The sequence below is a fragment of the Lynx canadensis genome, chromosome D1 (assembly GCF_007474595.2).
Source record: "Lynx canadensis isolate LIC74 chromosome D1, mLynCan4.pri.v2, whole genome shotgun sequence".
Lineage (NCBI taxonomy): Eukaryota > Metazoa > Chordata > Mammalia > Carnivora > Felidae > Lynx > Lynx canadensis.
The window spans coordinates 104,368,603-104,390,946 of record NC_044312.2 but is presented as its reverse complement, the minus strand read 5'-3'; the positions used below and the strand labels follow the sequence as shown (position 1 = coordinate 104,390,946).

The window sequence follows — 22,344 nt, the reverse complement described above, 5'->3', positions numbered from 1 at the left end:
CCAACTTTGGCTCAGGTCGTGATCTCACTGCTAGTGGGTCGAGCCCTGCATGGGGCTCTGTACTGACAGCTCAGAGCCTGCAGCCTGTTATGGATTCTATGTCTCTTTCTCTCTGCCCCTCCCCTGTTCACGTTCTGTCTCAATCAATCAATCTCTCTCCCCCTCTCTCCCTCTCTCTGTCTCACTCAAAACTAAATAAAAATTAAGAAAAAAAATTTAAGAATTTAAACCAGGAGGTAAAATGTCAGACCTCTGACATGTTATGGGTTGATGGTTTTTAACTCAAGGAGTGAGTGTCTTGGATGATACTTGTTAGTACAGTAGTTATTTTAAGTCACTGGCTGCAAATGCTCTGATGTCACCTTTCCTTAAGAAACTAGTGCTTGTCTTCTGCATGGAAAAATATTTACATCATCTTAAAGCAGTAAATGGCCACAGTAATCTTAACTCATCCTCTAAAAATAAAGGTTGACACTTACAAAGTACTTATTGTCTGCTGGGCACCACTATAAATGTTGTGTGTATATATATATATATATATATATATATATATTATTATTAATCCTCACAAGAACCTTGTTCATTTGAACAAATGAGGAAGCAAAGTGTGAGAGAGGTTAAGTAACTATAAATGCAATCAGTGTAAACTACCAGTTATGTTTAAAGTTGGTGAGGAATCTTTGGGAATCTCCTGCCTCTACTTGGAAAGGCTCCCCATTCTTTCCACTTCCCTTTAATTGATAGCTGTTAAAATCTTTAGGGACTTAAGTTGCCTTAACATTAACTCACCTGTATTTCCTTTTCATTTTGTCTTTATTCAAAAATATTCCAGAGACAGACGGCAGCCCAGAATTCAGTAACCCACACCTGGGTATAGATTAATTAGTTAACAGAAAACAGATAACTTCTTTTTTCTTCATTTCTCTGGTATTCTTTTGCCTAGCCTTTATGATTTTGACCATTGTGGATTGAGGTCAAGTGTTGGCATATATACGTAACTTTATTTTTAGGTCATTTGAAAAAGATACGAGTGAGGTATCCTCTTCTAGTAAGGGCATGTGATCTCTTGACATATTGCTTCACATGACTTTTCACAAGAGCAAGGAAGATCCAAAATAAAGATGACAGTGTTCTGTGGCATAGATTTCTTTATTTACATGTTTGAAACAGTGACAGTCCATTCACAACAAAGCCATTCTCACAGAATGTGGCTATTTAACCAGTGCTTTTAAAATGTTATTATTAAGGACAAATACACTGTTTGTCTTTGGTAGGATCTGGTAATCCTAGTAAACATGAGTATGGGAGGTGGTGAATGAAAACAACTCAAGTTAGAATTCTTCTGCATTAGGATCTGTCTGCTAACAAATTAGCTTCTTAAATTGGGGAGATAAATGTTAAAAAAAATCCCCCAACTGAGGATTGCATAGAGTCCTCATCTTTTAGTATCCCCAAGTTAGTAACATTGCAAAAAACAATCCTTTAAAAACTTGCTCAGCTTACTCTTCCTTAGCAAAGATGACACAAATATTAATGTTGCAACTGATTTTTAATTACATTCATCTTTAAGAATATTTTTCTGGGTAACTGATAATACTATAATTTTCATCTAAAGTGAATTTTTTTCTTTACCACAAATAGTACATTCAGATATACCACAGTGCTCAAAGACTAGACAGTGGTTCTGATCATACCAAATTGTACATCTGAAAGTCTCCCTTCCCTTGCTTTTTGCATCACTAGTGTTAGGTGATGCATTGTTATGTAATAAAAATAGCAAATTTTAAATGTTTATAATCTGACCTTACAAGGGACTTTGCTGCCTACTTAGTAAATATTTGCGTAAGATGTTAAGATCTGTGGTGCCCCCTTCAGCAGCACATATACTAAGATATTAAGACCTGTGTAACACTCATTACAGTGTTAATCGTTACATTGAAAATTTGCAAATAATCCAAATTTCCATCAGCAAGCAATCAATTAAATTAGTATATCAGTAGAATAGAATCTTATACAGGTGTTAAAAAGAATGAGCTAATATTATCAGTAGTCATATACATGTGTGTGTGCATGAAAAGCTGTACAGGATGTATTGCTTAAATACAAAGAAACAAGGGGCACCTGGGTGGCTCAGTCCATTAAGCATCCAACTTTGGCCCCGGTCGTGATCTCATGGCTTGTGAGTTTGGGCCCCGTGTTGGTCTCTGTGCTGACAGCTTAGTGCTTGGAGCCTGCTTTGGATTCTGTGTCTCCCTCTCTCTCTGCCCCTCCCCTGCTCATGCTCTGTCTCTCTCTCTCTCTCTCTCTCTCTCTCTCTGTCTCTATCTCAAAAATAAATAAACGTTAAAACAAATTTTTAATAAAAAAATACAAAGAAACAAGTTAAACTTTATAGTTTGCATCTAAAATACTTAACGTACCTATAGAGTTCTGGGGAACTCTATAAAAGTAACAGATTTCTGTGATGTTTCAATTATTTACTTTAGATCTTTATTCATTTTTGAGAGAGAGAGAGAGACAGAGCGTGAGTGGGGAGGGGCAGAGAGAGGGGGAGACACAGAATCTGAAGCAGGCTCCAGGCTCTGAACTGTCAACCCAGATCCCGATGTGAGGCTCGAACTCATAGACCGCAACATCATGACCTGAGCCGAAGTCAGACGCTTAACTGACTGAGCCATCCAGGCATCCCAATGACCCAGGCGCCCCAATGTTTAAATTTTTTAATAAACATGTATTTTCTTTGTTTGCTTTTTTTTTTTTTAATTTTTTTTTTTTCAACGTTTATTTATTTTTGGTACAGAGAGAGACAGAGCATGAACGGGGGAGGGGCAGAGAGAGAGGGAGACACACAATCGGAAACAGGCTCCAGGCTCTGAGCCATCAGCCCAGAGCCCGACGCGGGGCTCGAACTCACGGACCGCGAGATCATGACCTGGCTGAAGTCGGACGCTTAACCGACTGCACCACCCAGGCGCCCCACATGTATTTTCTTTGTAAGCAGAGGGGAAAAAAAGATAATTTTAACATGAGCCCCTCAGAAAATTATCAGTAAATCTAACTAAATCTTTTTTTTTTTTAAGTGGCTACCATTTATTATACCCTTATTGTATATCAGGCACCTTTGTTTTTTCTTGTTATAGTGCCTTTAGTTCTTCCTTCCCTCTTTCTTTTAATGAGGTGTAAAGAAAAGTCATGTGGAAGGATTGCCATGGAGGACACTTGCAGAATCCTGTGTTTCTAATGTTAGTTATAAAAAGAATTACCTGTTACCCTTTCTGTTGAATTTTATGGGACATAAAAACAAAAACTAAAGTAAGAAGATATATATGAATACGTGAGTTTTTTGTGTTTGAAAGTCTTCTATGTTTAGATGAGGTGAAGGCAGCATTGAAACGAAAAGATTGTTTAGGGAAAGCTTCCATGAGGAGGGGAAAGATAACCTGAATTTTAATACTGAAAAGAGCATAATAGTGAATAGAGCTTTTACGGTGGAAGCAGAATGGAGGGATGAGGTTGAGGAGCATTGGAGACCGAGTGATGGAAACGGTCTAGTTTATAGAGAAGCTGGTGAAGGGTTCTGAAAATTTGTGTCTGTGCTGCAGCAGGACTCAGAAATAATGCTGTGTCAGCATAAAAAGAGAAGAAAACCTAGTGCCAGTGCCACAGACTGTATAGTGTCCAGGAATAGCAGAGACGTTGTTAAAATGGAAGAGGACGGGACCCAGGTCCAAGTCACCATCACCTTTGCCCTGACGTGTGCAGTAGTCACCTGGCAGGCCTCCAGGCTTCCAATATTTCCGCTCCTTTCCCCGCCCACCCCCCAAATCCCCAGTGTGTTCTCAGTACAGCAGCCAGAGTATTTCTTTCAAAAAGTCAAGCCACACCAAAACCTCCAGGGTCCCCCGTGGAGTGGCCCAAAAGGCCCAGAAGGAGCTCCCTCCTGCTGCCTATCTGGCCTCATTTTTTTCCTCTCAGCTCTTTCCCCTTGATCATTCTAATCCAGACACAGTCCTTGCTGTCTCTCAGAATCATCAGTCATCTTAAGTCCTTCCTACGGACTGTCCCTCTGTCTGGAACACTCTTCTCCCAGCTATCCATATGACTAACTACCTTACTCTTGAATCTTTGCTCACTCGTCACTCTCACAATGACAGGTACCTGTGACTACCCTCCTTAATGTTTTCAAACTGCTGCTTTTCCTCTACACTCCTACAGGGCTTCATTTTCTGATATAGTGTTGAATGTACTTAATCGATACATTTATTGTCTGTTCTGTCTCTTCCCTCCCTGAAGGAGTGCTGCAGGAGGGCTGGGTCTTTGTTTTATACACTGATCTGTCCCATGTGCCTAAAACCGTACTTAACCACATTGATAGGTGCTCAGTGAATATTAATTGAACGAAATGAATGGATTTGAGAGCTTGTAAAGAGGATGGCAGTTATAACCTAAAAGAAAGCATAGGCTAATGCAGTGAGTTTTAACTTTCCTTTTTTGCCCAAAACGTCATAGAATGTCAAAACCAGCAGGATGTCATGTACATCCCTATCACCAGTTTAGAAATTGTTTTCGGAATAGAGTTTGGATGCCATTGATAACGTATTCAACTATTACTCTAAGTGCTCCAACTGTGTTGCTGGTATGATGTTATTTGTCCTTAGTGAAAAGCCCACTCTCATGTACCTCTCAGTTTAAACCGTAGTTCATGTCTCTAAGTGGACATTTACTGTCTTCTGAAGTTAGGATTGTTCATTTGGTTCCCAGAAGAGTTTCATGAAACTTTTTAGTCCCAATACGAACTGTGTTTCTTCCTAACGATTTCCTTCTAGATGATGACTGGCAGGAAGCACATGAGCGCCTGGCTGAACTGGAAGAGAAGCTCCCGGCAGCAGTTAATGAACAAACGGGCAATGGAGAAAGGGATGAGATGGACTTGCTGGGTGACCATGAGGAGAATCTGGCAGAAAGGCTCAGTAAGATGGTGATTGAGAATGAGCTAGAAGATCCAGCTATCATGAGGGCAGTGCAGACCAGGCCAGTCCTGCAAGTGAGTAAGCTACTGTGATTTGAGAACTTTAGCAGACTGGCGATTGAGGTGAAGTATTGAGCTTTGCCATATTGTTTCATCCCAAGAGACTTAACCTGTACCTTAAAAATTGGTAACGTAGTTCCTGATCGTAGGAGTCGAAGGTAGGGAATAATGTATATTCTGGAGCGCTGTGATTTCGTATCCTCAAGCAGTTGAGACTCTCTTGGGACCTTGTTCACCAAAAGCAGTTAAATGCCCAGAAAGCCCACACCATTCCAGACTTTGTGTATGTGTTTTCCTTTTTTGTTAGCCCCAACCAGGGAGTCTCAATTCCAGCATCTGGGATGGATCTGAAGTTCTGAGGCGAATCCGAGGACCACTGCTAACTCAGGTATTAAGCGTTTTCTCTTTACACAAATTCCTAGCATCCGCAGATTCCAGGTTGGCTCCTGTTGTCACCCTTTCCTTACCGAAACGTACAGATGTGTGTCCTGTGCCGTTATGATGCTGATTACTCAACCTAGCACTCGGAGCTGTCCCTGTTGATCATACACTTCTCAGCCTCCATGGCTGTGCTCACTTTACCGTGCTTTAGTTTGAAAAGGTTGAAAGGGAGCCATTAGAACTCAAATTTGTTAGCTTACGATTCGATTACTTCAGTCATTTCTAGGCAAAACTGTGGGGATGGAGAACAGATCAGTGTTTGCCAGTGGTTGGGGGTGTTGGGAGGGATCAATTAAGGGACAATACAACAGAAGTTTGGGGGTGACAAAACTGTGCTTTGTGATTGTGGTAGATCCATGACTCCGTGCATTTCTCAAAATTCAGAGGACTGACTGTATACCAAAGAGTGAATGTTACTGGATGTGAAATAGAAATCAAACTTAAAAATAATTTCTCAAGATGTTTTTGGCATCTGTACGGATTATTAAAACATTTTAAGTTGGCTATGAGCTAATTTTCTCTTCTCTCTCTCTCGCTCTTTTTTTTTTAACTATTTCCTTAATTAGGAAATGCCTACAGTGTCTGTATTAGAATATGCCCTGCCTCAGAGGCCCCCACAGGGCCCAGAAGATGATCGGGACCTTTCTGAGCGTGCTTTGCCGCGGCGGTCCACGTCACCTGTCATCGGGAGCCCTCCTGTTAGAGCCGTCCCCATAGGCACCCCACCTAAGCAGATGGCTGTACCCAGCTTCAGCCAACAGGTACCTCTCATTAACAGGCACTCAGCCCAGGATATTGGGAATCTGGGCAAAATTATTTGGGAAAATGGCGATGCCGGGAGGAGGGTGGACGTTTGGGGTAGGCATTAGAGTAGAAAGAGAAGTAGCCAATTAGAGGAGAAGTTAGTACAAACAAGAGACACATTCCCTAATGCCCTTTCTTGGTGCTGCTCCTGGTGCTGCTGCCTATTAAGTGGGGGAGAAAAAGGGTAGTTAAGCACATTTAGCATCTATATCCTTTTCAGAGTGTTTTGCTGGCTGCCCAAAACATTGGCAGAGAGGTAACTGAAAGCTGGGGGGAGTGGGAACACACAGCATTGTCCACATCCCTTTTTACCTTTAAGATATCCCTGCTTTCCCTAGAGCCTGTGCAGTCCTGTTCCATAGACTTTCCTCCACCTGAAACCAGCAGCTGAAAAGGAAGGCCAATTTGGAAGGTATGGGGGGAGGGTGGTGTTGGTATGGCCTAGTTAGGCTCAGTATCCTATGAAACGGTGGAGTCACAATGTATCACAAAAGAGCTGAGCATGGCGGCCATATCACAGGGGCTTCAGAATAGGACTTAGTTAATCCTCCAGCTTTCTTATCATTCCTTCTCCCTCGCTGCTACCAAAATATATCCTCTTGCAGAGAATTTGCAAGTCAGAATATCTGCTGGTACCTCCCTCAGATAGCATGGAAGGGTGGGGATAACTGGAGAATTAGCTAAATCTTCTTCAGTTGCAAGTGGCACGTTGCTTGATGTTTATGAGAGGAAGTAACCAAAGGTTCTTCTGTGAACCCACAGCCATAGCGATTTGCTTAGAAGTAGGGCTTTGCATTAAGTTCGCGTGTCTACCGGTACTTGAGGGGAGGGGATGTAGGTGGAGGAAAAACTGACTTCATTGAGTGTAGTTGTGTATATGTTTGTCCTGATAGATCCTGTGTCCGAAGCCTGTCCATGTCCGGCCCCCGATGCCACCGCGCTATCCTGCTCCCTACAGTGAGAGGGCGTCCCCAAACCAGCTCTGCAGTGTCCCGGTATGTCATTCTACAATCTTGTGAAAGCACGCAGCATGTAGTTTCTGAGCGCTACTCATATATATAGGCAGCTCCTAAATAATGCAAGCTTTTCATAGTCTCCGTGCTTGAATTTCTAGATCTTATGGTCCCCAGGTAAATAGACCTGGTTCATCGCGTTGTTTCCTACCTGAACTTTTTTGTATCTTTGAAAGTCCAAACTCGGCCTGGCCTGCTATTTCAGTCCCTATCCTTTTTCAGAGTCACTTCCTTTTTCAAGTTACATGAGTGTCGTGCTTCATGATTTCTTTTATTTTTATTTTTATTTTTAATTTTAATTTTTTTTTATAAATTTTTTTTAATTTTTTTTTTTTTTTTTTGAGACAGAGACAGAGCATGAGCAGGGGAGGAGCAGAGTCCAAAGCAGAATCACAAATTCACAGAATCCAAAGCAGGCTCCAGGCTCTGAGCTGTCAGCAGAGAGCCCGATGCAGGGCTTGAACTCACAGACCGTGAGATCATGACCTGAGCCAAAGTCGGATGCCCAACCGACTGAGCCACCAGGCGCCCCTTTATTTTTATTTTTAATGTTTTTTTTTTTTTTTTTTCAACATTTATTTATTTTGGGGACAGAGAGAGACAGAGCATGAACGGGGGAGGGGCAGAGAGAGAGGGAGACACAGAATCGGAAACAGGCTCCAGGCTCTGAGCCATCAGCCCAGAGCCCGATGCGGGGCTCGAACTCACGGACCACGAGATCGTGACCTGGCTGAAGTCGGACGCTTAACCGACTGCGCCACCCAGGCGCCCCTGTTTATTTTTTTATTTTAATTTTTTTACATTTATTTATTTTTGAGAAACAGACAAAAGCGTGAGCGGGGGAGGGGCAGAGAGAGGAGACACAGAATCTGAAGCAGGCTCTAGGCTCTGAGCAAGCGGTCAGCACAGAGCCTGATGCGGGGCTCGAGCCCATGAACTGTGAGATCATGACCTGAGCTGAAGTCTGATGCTTGACCAGCTGAGCCACCCAGCTGCCCCATCGTGCTTTCTGATTTCTAGCATTGCTCTCTTTTGTATTCCTTCCATGGGTAGCTTGACTATACAGTTTGAGCATTTTTATATCCAAGTTTATTCAGCATTCCTACCAAATTCTTTGTTATATTGATTTACCTGTTTCGCAGAAAGCATATAACTTTGTCTTTTTTTTTTTTTTTCCCCCTTAGAACTCTTCCCTGCTGGGTCACCCTTTCCCTCCTAGTGTTCCTCCTGTCCTCAGCCCCCTCCAGAGAGCACAGCTTCTGGGAGGAGCACAGGTAAGGCTATGATTAGCCCAGCTCACGAAGAGCTCTCTTACTTTCTTGACATTCACTAGATGATGTCCCTCTTTGCCATTAATCAGTCTCTACTGCCTCCCAATTTTCCCTACACTTTATTCAAACAAAGTTATTGATGGAAATCGTATTCACTTTTGTAAAAGCAAGAGGACTTGCTGATGAACTAAATCTGAGATCTTGTCCCTCTTTCTAGCTGCCGCCTGGACGGATGTCTCCCAGCCAGTTTGCACGAGTTCCTGGATTTGTTGGCAGCCCGCTTGCCGCCATGAATCCCAAGTTGCTGCAAGGGCGAGTGGGGCAGGTGCTGCCCCCAGCGCCGGGCTTCCGTGCCTTCTTTAGTGCTGCACCCCCCGCCCCACCGCCTCCCCAGCAGCACTCCCCCGGCCCAGGGCCTCACCTGCAAAACCTAAGGTGTGCAAACACAGGCCACTGTTTATCTGTCATAGTCATTGAGGCTTAGTGTTACAATACAGAGGCCTCATGATGGTTGCAAGGGGTGGGTTTTGAGATGTTCTTGTATCCTCAACTTGCCAAACACAGAAATGTTTGACAGCCTCCAGGCATTCTTCCAAATTAGCATTTCCCTAAAGTCACATGCTTCCTGTGTATATTTGCACCTTGCTGGTTAATCACCTCTTTTATTTCTTCTAACCTCTCTCAGGTCTCACTTTATATCCATTTTACAAACACTCGGACATACGCACAAAGTGCTTATGGCTTAACAAGAATTACCGTATGTTAAAGAACAGAGATACAATACAGATGCTAATCTGAGTGCTAGCTAGGTTGCTCGCTTCTGCCCTGGTTTTATAACAGGGGTTCAAGTTCCTGCTTCTAGGGAAATTATGTTTTATTACATACTGTATCATATCAGGATTCCTCAGAGAAACAATCTTTAAGATATATATACACACATACGCGTGTGTGTGTGTGTGTATATATATATATATGTGTGTGTGTGTGTGTGTGTGTGTGTATCTTCATAAAGAAAAGATTTTAAGGAATGGCTAAGGAAATCCATAGAGCAGGCCAGCAGAGTGGAAATTCAGATAAGAGTTGAATTTGCAGTTGAGTCTGAAATTTGTAGGACAGGCTGGCAGGTTAGAAACTCAGGCAGTTCACTAACTTGGATTTAATAAATATAATTAAAAAATTAAAAAACAAAAACTCAGGCAGGACTTCTGTGTTCCAGTCTTGAGGCAAAATTCCTTCTTGTCTGGGAAATACCAGTTTTGCTCTTAATGCCTTCAACTGGTTGGGGGAGGCCCACCCACATTTTCAAAGGTCGTCTTTTTTCTTAATTAAGGTTTTTAACTATTTTGAGAGAATGTGTGAGCAGGGTAGGGAAAGAGAGAGAAAGAGAGAGATAAACCCAAGCCAGCTCCACACTGACAGTGCAGAGCCCAACATGGGGTTCGACCCACAGAACTGCAAGATTGTGATTGGAGCTGAAATCAAGTCGGATGCTTAACCAACTAAGCCACTCAGACGCCCCCTGTTGATTAATTCTTAATTAATCACATCTACAAAATACTTTCATAGCAACATCTAGATTAGTGTGTGACCAGAAAACAGCTGGGTACCATAGCCTGTAGCCAAGTTGACATAAATTGATAGTCACACATATATTTTCTTCTTTTCTTTCTTTCTTTCTTTCTTTCTTTCTTTCTTTCTTTCTTTCTTTCTTTCTTTCTTTCTTTCTTTCTTTTTTTGGCAGCAATTATTTGTTTGCTTGTTTATTTTTGGTGTGGAATGCTAGGGGGCTATTTTATTTTTTTAATTTAATTTATTTTTTAGTTTACATCCAAGTTAGCATATAGTGCCATAATGATTTCAGGAGTAGATTCCAGTGGTTCATCCCCTGTGTTTAATATCCAGTGCTCATTCCAACAAGTGTCTTACTTAATCACATATATTTTCAATGTCTCTCCCAAAGATTTGAAAATAAGCACATTAAATCTTTTAAGAGACTTCTCTTAACAGGAGTGAGAAGAAAAATAGTTACACTATTTACTGCTAATTCACTCAGATTTTATGATCCTCTTCTTAGGAGTTGAGAATTGATCTCTGTAGAAGACATGTAAAAACACAGTTGTCTTCCTTCTGAAAGATCTGAGAATAGACTTGAACATTCCCTTGGGTGGACATGTATGAAGTTACCCTGTACTGACAACATTCTCTAAAATTTCAAGTCATCAGAACAGTAGAATTGGAAACCTTTCCCTTTTTTCTCAGGTCTCAGGCCCCGATGTTTAGACCAGACACAACTCACCTCCATCCCCAGCACCGCCGGCTCTTGCATCAGAGGCAGCAGCAGAACAGAAAGTAAGCACTCATCCTGCTCCTTCGTGGTTTTTTAACTCAGCTCGTAGTTTTGACAGTGCTACTAATTTTCTGTTTATTTATTAATTTTAGAACGAGTGGAGGAGGGACAGAGGGAGGGAGGGAGGGAGAATCCCAAGCAGGCTGTCCACGTCCAGCATGGAGCCTGATGTGGGGTGGGACCCACGAACCATGAGATCATGACCTGAGCCAAAATTGGTCGCTTAACCAACCAAGCCACCCAGGCATCCCCATCAGAAACACAATTTAGATCTGATTTTTTTTGTTTTTGTTTTTTTTTAGTCATTTTATACTCCTTACCAAGTTCTTACCGTACTCTTAACTACCTTTTGTTTATAATCTCAGCTCAGAGGTAACTTTGAAGCATAATGGCTAGCCTTAACTTCAGTCTTCAGTAAAACCAAGTCACTCTATTTTTGCCTGTAATTTAATCTCACTCACAAATATAACTGTGTATTTATATAGGCAGCCCTGGCTGTAGAGCAGACACTGTGGTAGGTTTTGAGGATTAAAAGAAAAACAGGACATGTCAGAGTCCTGACTTCACAGACCTGGTGCTCTATGATCATTCATATACAGAAAATAAGAAAAGTAAACATAACTTTGAGGTTTCTTTAACCTTCAGTTTTGTGGTTCTGTTTGTGTAATTCCTTCTCACTTTCAAAGAAGCTCTAGGATACTTTCAGCAGGGGAAAAAAATAGAGGCTCTTAAAATAAGACATGAAAAGGGCACACCTTAAAGGAAAAGATCAATACATTTGACTGTGTGAAAATATGAAACTTGTAGTGCCTGTAGTTAACAGTATGGTTTTACATGCTTGAGATTTGTTAAGAGGGTGGATCTCATTCATGTGGAATGTCTTGCCACCAAACAACAACAACAACAAGAAAAAAACAGTGGGAGATCCAGAAACCCTGGTGGGTATCGGATACATCTGTTACCCCACGTGTGGTGATGGTGTCGAAAGGGTTCGTGCGTGTCCAAATGTACAAAATTATAGACATTAAATACGCACAGTTGTGTATCAGTCATACCTTAGTAAAGCTGATATGATTTCGCTCATATGTGGAATTTAAGAAACAAAACAAACGAACAGAGGAAAAAAGAGACAGACTCAGAATTCTAGAAAACAGACTGGTGGTGTCCAGAGGGGAGGTGGGCCGGGGGAAGTAGAGGATGGGGATTAAGGAGAGCACTTGTCGTGACGAGCACAGAGTAACACGTGGAACTGTTGAACATCGTATCAGACACCTGAAAGTCAAAAACAAAAGATTTCAAGCCCACTTATAATCAGGAAAACACAGATTAAAATTAGATAACCATTTTACATCATCAGATAAGCAAAATTTGAAATGTCTCAACACTCGTTGTTGGCAAGAATGTTGGTTTTACAGCCTCTTGTGAGAGAATTTGGTAGTAAATAATAAGGTTGAAAATGTGGATACACTACAACCTAGCAGTTCTCCTTTTTGGTATACACCTGGGTATGCTGTCGACATGGATACATATGAAGAAGGTGATGTTGAATTAGAAGAAACTTATCCAATACCATTTATGTAAAACTTAAAGGCACAGAGAGTAATACTGTATAATATTTAAAGATGGACACACAAGCAGTAAGTCTTAAAAACATTTCAGGGAGAGTTCTCATCACGTCAGGATGGTGGTTCCTCTGGGAAGGGAGGGAAGCTGGAAACTAGGGTCCAGACAGGGTTCAAGTGTATAGACTGGGAGTCAGTTGGCCTGTGTTTCACATCTCCTTGGCCTCAGTTTGTTGTCTTCAGTGGAGAAAATAAAACTCCCCACTTGTTAGGGTTCTTGTAGGGCTTAAGCAGAAGGCCATGGGTGAGAGGGCTTAGCACATAGTGAGGCACTCCAATCTCCGTTACTTCCCTCAGTGTGTGTTGCGTAGCTCTTTCTTCTCAGATTCCGGCAAGACTCAGTTCTCCTTTTTTAACAAAAGCAAAGTGGCATCTTTTTTTTTTTAACTTGGCCTGGTTTGTTCCCATATTGTTATGAGACCCAAGGAATGCCCTGACTTGGAGTGAATGAGCCCTATGTTTGTTTTTCAGTCAGCATCGGAGTCTTAACGGTGCGGGAGATAGAGGAAGTCACCGGAGCAGCCATCAGGACCATCTCCGAAAGGACCCCTACGCCAACCTCATGCTGCAGCGAGAGAAAGACTGGGTCTCTAAAATCCAGATGATGCAGCTACAGAGCACTGACCCCTACCTGGACGATTTTTATTACCAGGTAAGTGACCGACCAGTCCCTCACTCTGACGAAGGCACTCGTGGAAGTCTGGTAGACTTAAATACTGACAAATTTCTCTTTGGAGGTAGTTTTCAGGGGGTTAGGAACTACCTAAACATATTCTGTCCTCTTTTCAAGCAGGAGAGCCTCTCACTATTCACTAAAAGGTTCCTGTATATGCTTTTAATTTCTTACAGAGGCTGTCACACCCAATGTCTTGAAATAGTTCTTTCAGTTAAGGATATTGGCAGTCTGGACGCCTGGATGGCTTAGTTGGTTAAGCATCTGACTCTTTTTCTTTTTTTCCAATGTTTAATTTGAGAGAGAGAGGGAGACAGAGGATCCAAAGCAGGCTCTGTGCTGACAACAGAGAGCCCGACGTGGGGCTTGAACCCACAAACTGCAAGGTCGTGACCTGAGCTGAAGTTGGATGCACAACCGACTGAGCCACCCAGGCGTCCCTAAGCGTCAGGCTCTTGATATCAGCTCAGGTCATGATCCCAGGGTCGTGGGATTAAGCCCCATGTCAGGGCTCTGCACTGACAGCATGGAGCCTGCTTGTGATTTTCTGCCTCCCTTTCTCTCTCAAAAATAAATAAACGTAAAAAACAAGAATTTTGGCAGCCTGCGGTGCCTGAGCAGCTCAGTTGGTTGAGTGTCTGACTCTTGATTTCAGCTCATGATCCCAGGGTCATGGGAACAAGCCCTACGTGGGGCTCTGCACTGAGTTTGGAGCCTGCTTAAGATCTCTCTCTCCCCCTCTCGGGGCGCCTGGGTGGCTCAGTCGGTTGGGCGGCCGACTTCGGCTCGGGTCATGATCTTGCGGTCCGTGAGTTCAAGCCCCGCATCAGGCTCTGTGCTGACAGCTTGGAGCCTGCTTCAGATTCTGTGTCTCCCTCTCTCTCTGCCCCTCCCCCATTCACGCTCTGTCTCTCTCTGTGTTTCAAAAATTAATAAATGTTAAAAAAAAAAAAATTTTAAAGATCTCTCTCTCCCCCTCTACTACTCTCCCCTGCTTTCTCCCTCCCTCTCTCTCTCAAAAAATTAAAAACTAAATAAAGTCAAATCAAACTTTATAAAGAAGGTATTGGAGATCTGAAGATATTTCCATTGATAATTGGCTTTTCTGAAGGCTGGGACTTTTTGAGAAGGAAACATCTAGCGGTCTAGCAAAAATTAAAGATCAATACACCTAAAGAGTTCAGGTTGTTAACTGCCGCCGGCATAATTATGTAAAGAGCAGCCAAACTCTGGGCTTATGTTGCAACTGAAATCACCTTCTCGTGTGATAGAATTACTTTGAAAAACTGGAGAAACTGTCAGCTGCTGAAGAAGTGCAAGGTGAAGGCCCTAAAAAGGAGCGTACCAAGCTCATTACCCCTCAGGTGGCCAAACTGGAGCACGCCTATAAGCCAGGTAAGTCTTTATCCCTCGGTCCGTATTAGAAGACATTTGACATGCTGCTGATACGATAAAATATAAACAGCCGTGTAGATGGCTGGATATAGGGCTGTTCGAAACTCATTCATCAAGGACTGTTGTCCTTACGTGCAGAGGGCAGCCTTTTCTGCAGCATGGCGTGAGTGGTTCAGCAGATGCACTTGTAGATCCTTTAAGACTTGAGATTCCGTAACTTTTTCAAATGTGTTATAATTTCTGGTATCCCTATATAATAAAAGGGAAATACTTCAGAGTGTCATTATTATTAACAACCCCAAAATGGGAAAAGATCAATTTTAATAAGAAATCACGTTAGATATGTAGGTTTTTGTATCGAATTGTTAGGCTGTGAGGAAAGACCAGAGAACATAAAGGTCTTTGGAAGCGGCCCACCTGCACCGCTGACTTCCTTTTTGGAAATGTTTTGTCTTTGCAGTGCAGTTTGAGGGCTCTCTGGGAAAGCTCACTGTCTCTAGTGTGAATAATCCCCGAAAGATGATCGATGCTGTTGTGACATCTCGGAGTGAGGATGACGTAAGTGTCAGCAGAATTGTGCGGGTCGTCACTACTGTTCTGGAGGTCATTGTGGAATGGACTCATGCATAATGGAGTCGGTTGTTGTCTAACTAGGAGCGTCCTACCTGGCATGTCCTGGCTTTCTGGTTTCCTGCACAGGGGTTGAGATCTAACACCTTCACCTCTAAGGCAGCCAGGCAGGACAGGGGGCGACAGGAGTCTTTAACCTGGGTAACTGGCTGCAAACAGCATCAGCTATCTAGTGCAGTTCTTAAGATTACCATTTTCTATGTGCTCTTAAGATTTTCCTGGGATTATCTTCATCTTTACTGTATCCTACCATTACCTTTTGCCTGTCTGTAAATTCAGTTTAATCATTTGTGTGGGTTAGTTCATTCAGTTCTGTGACCTTTGTCCAGTTAGTGTTGTTTTAGATTATTAACTCTGGAAGAGTTAGGATTCTCTTACGGTATTGTCACAAATGGAACTATATGTACACACTTAGGAGGTTATTTTTAACAGAGGTAAACAGTTCACACTGAATAGTCTTGTCTTTTTTTAGGAGACGAAAGAAAAACAGGTTCGGGACAAGAGACGAAAAACCCTGGTCATAATTGAGAAAGTAAGTTTTAAAATCTGTTGCTGTCGTTAGTTTCAAATACGGAACTCTCAAATGTATGTGTTCGCAAGAAGTGAAAAGTAGGGAGTGGTGTCCTGTGATTGCAGTTAATGAATATATTCTTCTTACACACCTGCTGTGTACCCGAGCGCACTAGAAAAGAGTGTGCTGCACCTCACAGAAAGAACACTGCTACAATCAGAAGTACCGGGATTTGTTCACACTTGTTCAGTTAACCGCTGAGTGTTTTAGTTAGGTCACCTTCTAAGAAAATGGGAATAAAAATTATGTGGTTCCACCTGTGAATCAATGTAGTTAATTAAGTCAGTCCACATGTATTTACTGGGTACGCCCTGGGTGCTGGGCACTGGGCTGGATGCTAAGAACAGAGTAAGTAGAACCGTGTAGGCAATTAAGTCGTTAAGCGTAAACACCCTGTTGCAACACCATGGCATGACCGGCCTGCGATTCACATCTTCTCCATTTCTAGCTGAGCCTGTGACTTGAGGCAAGCTGCTTAACCTTTCTGTGCTGTGCTCGTTTTCTTCATCTATAAAAATGGAGCTGGTAATAGTCTCTCTCTCACTGGGCTGTGGAGAATATTTGGTGAATGAGTACGTGCAAAGTGCCTAGCACAGTGCCTGGTATCCAGTAGTAAAGTGATTGCTGTGTTTATTAATATGGGGCATCACTTGGAGCAGTGATAAACATCATTTATGTTAGAATGCCGTTCTTGCTGCTGTAACATTGGCAAAGTGTGCAGTCATTCACTATGGATACCTCCTGGGTTAGAGGTCACGGAGGGACAGCAGAGGGGCGCCTGGGTGGCTCAGTCAGTTAAGCAGCCGACTTCGGCTCAGGTCGTGATTTCACCGTCCGTGAGTTCGAGCCCCGCGTCGATCTCTGTGCTGACAGCTCAGAGCCTGGAGCCTGTTTCAGATTCTGTGTCCCCCTCTCTCTGACCCTCCCCCGTTCATGCTCTGTCTCTCTCTCTGTCTCAAAAATACATAAATGTTAAAAAAAAAAAAAAAAATTAAAAAAAAAAAAAAATAAAGGAGGGACAGCAGACAGGAATTCTTTAAGTTACTGCACTATGTTTTTCTGGATTTAAAAGAGCACCTTTTTCCTCTCAGTCTTATTACAATTCGTTTTCAGTCTTCTGTCTTTACGTGGGGGTCCTAAACTGTGAAACTGTTTATCTAATACTCTGATCCTGACCCAGCATGCTGTGGCCTGCTTTGTGTTTCACTCAGACCTATAGTTTACTCCTTGATGTGGAGGATTATGAAAGGCGGTATCTCCTAAGTCTAGAAGAAGAGCGACCTGCCCTGGCGGATGAAAGAAAGCACAAAATTTGTTGCATGTATGACAACTTAAGGGGGAAATTGCCTGGACAAGAGAGGTAAGAATTGTACACTTGGAGGGACACATGAGGCCAGCTGGAGTCCTCACTCGGCTGACCTGAGCTTTCCACATTTCTGTATTTTGGCTGACCTTCCTTACCATCTCAGGAAGCTCAGAGTGTATCCTTCCAGCCTGACTCAAATGCCATGTCATATAAAGCATTTCATAATCCTTCCCAGCCAGGAAAAAGAAAATCTCTTTATTCTGGATTCATATATTCAACACCCGTCTATTCACTGTCTGCTGGGCACTGGAGACGTAGTGGGGAACATGGTTTGGTTTCTATGAGCCTACGAATTGTACTTGCTTTATGCTTTATTTTAGCATGTTCATGCTTGTAATCTTTGTGTATTATCTTTTCTACTGAGATGAAAAGTATAGACATTTATATTTATACTTCCTTGGGATTTCCATAGAATACGCACATGCTATGGAAAGCAGTCAGTCTTCCAGTGGGGCCTAAGCTCCTTAATATATCTATTTTTCTGTATCTGTCTCTTCTGCCCAGGATCTTGCTAACAGTAACTGTTTTATAAACCCTAAGTGTGTGTTTGATGAATGCAAGAGGACTCTGTCCTGATAACTCCATTTCCCTTTGCTCATTGAAGAGAATTGATGATTCTTCTAAGCCAGGACATACACAAACCAGAACATAAGAATAAGTACCTTCTTTTCAACACACCTTTTCTGGAGTTGTGTTGACAAGCAACTGGTTGAATAAATGTGGGTTTGTCCATAGTTGGGAATGTTAGGCAGTCATCAAATCGATGTAACTGAAGTATATTTATTGACATGGAAAAACGTCACAAGAATTTGTTGAGTGAAAAAAGTAACAAGGTCATATGAATTCTATGGAGTCATTTTTTAATGAAAAAACATACAGCAAAAAGGTTCTTAAAAAATGATAACAGTACTAATAAAATTAACTCTGAAATGAATGCTTTTATATCCTTTTTGCTTACGTAGGTTTTCAGATTTTGCTGTATTATCATGTTGTTTGTAAAGTTACATAAACGTAAAGGAAATTAATGCCTGTAGTTCGACCACATCTTTTTAACATACATTTGTGTAGTGATGATTTTCTATGCTTGTGAAACTTGAAAAATTACTTTTTATTATTTGGTTGAGAGTTGGAGAAGTAATTCTGTTTTGTGGCACAGGTCATTGTAGGGTAAAAATGAGTACAGTATATTTGTTCAGTAACATGTAAGCGGAGAAGAAGGGCGCCTTGCACTGTTCTTGCTGACCTAAGTTAGCATTTCCTTCCCCTGCAGGCCAAGTGATGACCACTTTGTACAGATCATGTGTATCCGAAAAGGGAAGAGAATGGTTGCCCGTATTCTTCCTTTCCTCTCCACAGAGCAAGCAGCTGACATTCTCATGACAACAGCCAGGAATCTCCCTTTCCTTATCAAGAAGGATGCCCAAGATGAGGTGATGATCCCCCATGTGGGACTTCTTTCCTTTGGGTCTTCACAGTTGATAAGAGCTCTAGAATCCAAATTGCTTCTCCTCTCCTCTCCCCTTTTCTGTAGTTTTGTCTAACCTTTGGCAGTAGGATTTGATTATTTAAAGCAAAACTTTACTCCAGGCCTATATTCTTGATCCCATTTTTTTCCTCCCAACAGAGCAAGTTCCTAAACTGAGGAAAGCAAAAAATCCCATTTCATAAGCCATACAGAGAAAGACAGATACCATATGGTTTCACTCTTATGTGGATCCTGAGAAACTTAACAGAAACCCATGGGGGAGGGGAAGGAAAAAAAAAAAAAAAGAGGTTAGAGTGGGAGAGAGCCAAAGCATAAGAGACTTAAAAACTGAGAACAAACTGAGGGTTGATGGGGGGTGGGAGGGAGGGGAGGGTGGGTGATGGGTATTGAGGAGGGCACCTTTTGGGATGAGCACTGGGTGTTGTATGGAAACCAATTTGACAATAAATTTCATATGTTGAAAAAAAAATCCCATTTTATTTGATGCAGTTGCAAAACTGTGTTGCGTATCAGAATTTCTTAGGAAGCAGATAATTTAGCTCTACTCCAAACATGCTGAACCAGAATTTACAGAAGAAAGATCAGGGCTTTTGTATCTATAACGAGAGTCCCCAGGTAAATCTGGTGCTCATGAAAATTTGCACTTACGGTCTTGGTTACTTTGCTGGATATAAAGCATCACTCATTGGCTGTTATCAAGACTGAACGTTCGCCTGTAGCCTTAGTTGAATGATATCCCACAGGAATCAAGCCAGTGCTTATAACTAATAATCGTCACGATGTAAACTAGGCTGGAATTTGCAGCACTTGGGTGGCTCAGTCGGTTAAGCATCCGACTTCAGCTCAGGTCATGATCTCACGGTTCATGGGTTCAAGCCCTGTGTCAGGCTCTGTACTGATGGCTCAGAGCCTGGACCCTGCTTCAGATTGTCTCCTCTCTCTGCCCCTCCCCCCGCTCGCACTGTCTCTCTCACTCAAAAAATGAACGAACATTAAAAATTTAAACTAGTCTGGAATTTGAAACATGATTTTGAAGTTTAGAAGCTAACTGTTGGTAAGAAAGAATTGCTCTTTCTTGTCGTAACACTCGAAAGATTAACAATATTTAGAATAGTCTTAAGTTCAGAGCAAGAAATTGATAAAGGCAGCATAAAGGGAAATCATTACCAAGTGTGAGGTTCAGAATGTTAGAATTTATGAGAGTGAGTCTGTTACAATAGACTGTGAGTTGATTAAGAACAATCTGGTGTTGGTCCACAGAAAACATGATGCCAGGATACCCTGTAAGTGGTATGGCATGAAAGAGTTGAACATTACTTCTCCTGAAGTAATAATAATAACTCCTTCTGAGTTGAAAAATTCCTTGTGAAGTTGTAGCACCTATAGAAGAAAGTAATGCCAAGTGGAGCCTTCATCAAGAACAGTGAAGTGGGATGAGACAGACACATTTTTTAAGGATTTCAAGAAGGAAAAATGGAGTGAAGTTTAAGGAGTTGAGGTTTATCTTCGAAAAAGTAAGACTAAAGCAACAGCTCCCCTGACAGCTTATAGATTGTTCTAGGCTGTGAGGCGGGCACTCAGTCTTAGAGTAACTCATCAGTGGAGACAAGTTTGGGAGAGCTTTATTCATTCAGTAAATATTGAACGCCTTTGTGAACCAGGCACTATTTTAGGTCCCAGAAATACAGCACCTAGAGCTAGGTGCTGGGAGCTAGGAATTCAAAGATGCTTGCTTGAGTGGAGGTACCTGCTGAGCAGGAAAACTTGGTTAACTGCAGAGGTGGAGTTTTTACCTATATGCACTAGAGTCCTAGGCCACTTTTCCAAATACCATTTCTTGAAGTAATAACTAGCAGTTCCGCAGCACAAAATATACAAGGTAATCCTGGACTATCTCATGCCAGAAAGTAAGGAAGCTAAAAGATTACTGGGGTCCCATGTAAAATTGCACAAACCAAACCGAAGGGGCTCCTGTTGGCCAAAAATGGGATAATTTGCATCAGAAAGAAAAAGTACGGCAATGGATTGAAATATATTAAAGATTTTTCATTCAATGAGTTCATAATGATACCAAAAAGTATATTAATCACCTTCAGAGATTGCTAGGCCATCCAGAACTCATTATTCTGAGAATGGGTAAACTTTGAAAGAGAATCAAACCTTTATCTTGCCTTTCCATCACAACCAAGTATCACAGTAACCAGAAAGTTGATAACAGAAGGTTCTTCATAGAAGAATTTCAGCTAATAAATGCAAAAGAAATGATGAAATTAGAAGATCACCGCTTTACAACCCCTAACAACATAGCCAGTCAGTCTGGACAGCAGTGCCTACTGGTGCAAAAGGCATTAGATAACAGGTGGATGGGAAACTTTACAGTGGTTGGGGCAGGAGCAGACATCTGATCACTAAGGGGGGGGGGGGCGCCCACACACTGTGCTTCTTAACATGATGCAGGAGAAGGCACACAAGTTTTCTTGCCCTCGTCTTCCCACCCCCCTCCAGGGAACTTAAACCTGATTTAATCAAACCTCTGATTCTAACCATTGGTTTTTATCGGAAAGACAGAGGCTAGTAGAAGCTGTTAAGTGACCTCACAGAGGTACAAGTAGCCAAATCCAAACTATGGGACAGATAACTCAGTGTCTTCAACAACTAAATAACAAGACGAGACGGGCAGTGGGCAAAGGACCTATTCACAGATTTTTCTTTTTTCTTTTCTTTTCCTTTTCTTTCCCTTTCCTTTCCCTTTCCTTCTTTTGAGAACACAAGCAATGGAGGGGGCACAGAGCCCGATTGAGGGCTCAAACTCAAGAGCCCATGAAATCATGACCTGAGCCAAAATCAATAGTCAGACCCTCCTGAGCCACCAAGGTGCCCCCTGTTCACAGATTTTAAAAGCCTTACCAGCCAGATGCAATGTGTGGGTCTTGTTGGAATCATGATTAGAATAAGTCAACTGCTAAAAGACATTTTTGAGACAAGTGAAGAAATTTGAATTTGGAGGAGATTTAATTTTGTTAGGTGCCGTAATACAGCAAGAGGTCTTGTTAGAGATCCAAAGTAGAGTATTTACGGATGAAATGATTTAGGAGAAACATAAACTGGCAGGATGCTGATGATTTATTGTTGAAACTGGGTGATGGGTACACAGACATCATCATACACTTGTTCACTTTTATGTATGATTAAAGCTGCTTTCGTTGTTAAAGCTGTGTTTATTTAGACTAGTAGATCACAAATTGTCTACTTTTTTTTTTAATGTTTTTATTTATTTTTGAGACAGAGTGTGAGTGGGGGAGGGGCAGAGCGAGAGGGAGACACAGAATCCGAAGCAGGCTCCAGGCTCTGAGCTGTCAGCACAGAGCCCAATGCAGGGCTCGAACTCACGGACAGTGAAATCATGACCTGAGCTGAAGTCAGATGCTCAACCAACTGAGCCACCCAGGCGCCCCACAGATAGTCTACTCTTGAACGCCACCCTTGAATGCCATCTGAAGTAACACCAGCCATCATTTTTTATACCGTGGACACTGAGTGCTGGGAGCACCCATGATTTCCTTACCTGTGTTAGAACCTAGTTTTATTGGTAGCACTGTATTTTCACCTTCCAGTCTGGGCCTTGGGGCGGAACGGAGGGAACGACTCAGTGGCCTTGGATTCTGGTTCTCTCTGTTAGCTATGTCACTCTGAACA

General features: G+C 42.1%; 1 protein-coding gene across 1 annotated transcript in view; it reads left to right on the top strand.

The window, feature by feature from the left end:
• The window catches only part of PATL1 (PAT1 homolog 1, processing body mRNA decay factor), a 32,171-nt gene that overhangs the window by 4,790 nt on the left and 5,037 nt on the right, over positions 1–22,344 (top strand). Inside the window, exons 3-15 of the mRNA XM_030331297.1 lie at positions 4,827–5,044; positions 5,337–5,417; positions 6,037–6,231; positions 7,168–7,269; positions 8,472–8,561; positions 8,776–8,993; positions 10,818–10,907; positions 12,999–13,179; positions 14,472–14,595; positions 15,056–15,153; positions 15,698–15,757; positions 17,008–17,156; positions 18,433–18,592. Coding sequence (XP_030187157.1) covers positions 4,827–5,044; positions 5,337–5,417; positions 6,037–6,231; positions 7,168–7,269; positions 8,472–8,561; positions 8,776–8,993; positions 10,818–10,907; positions 12,999–13,179; positions 14,472–14,595; positions 15,056–15,153; positions 15,698–15,757; positions 17,008–17,156; positions 18,433–18,592 — 1,766 coding nt within the window. The remainder of the gene's footprint in view (positions 1–4,826; positions 5,045–5,336; positions 5,418–6,036; positions 6,232–7,167; positions 7,270–8,471; positions 8,562–8,775; positions 8,994–10,817; positions 10,908–12,998; positions 13,180–14,471; positions 14,596–15,055; positions 15,154–15,697; positions 15,758–17,007; positions 17,157–18,432; positions 18,593–22,344) is intronic.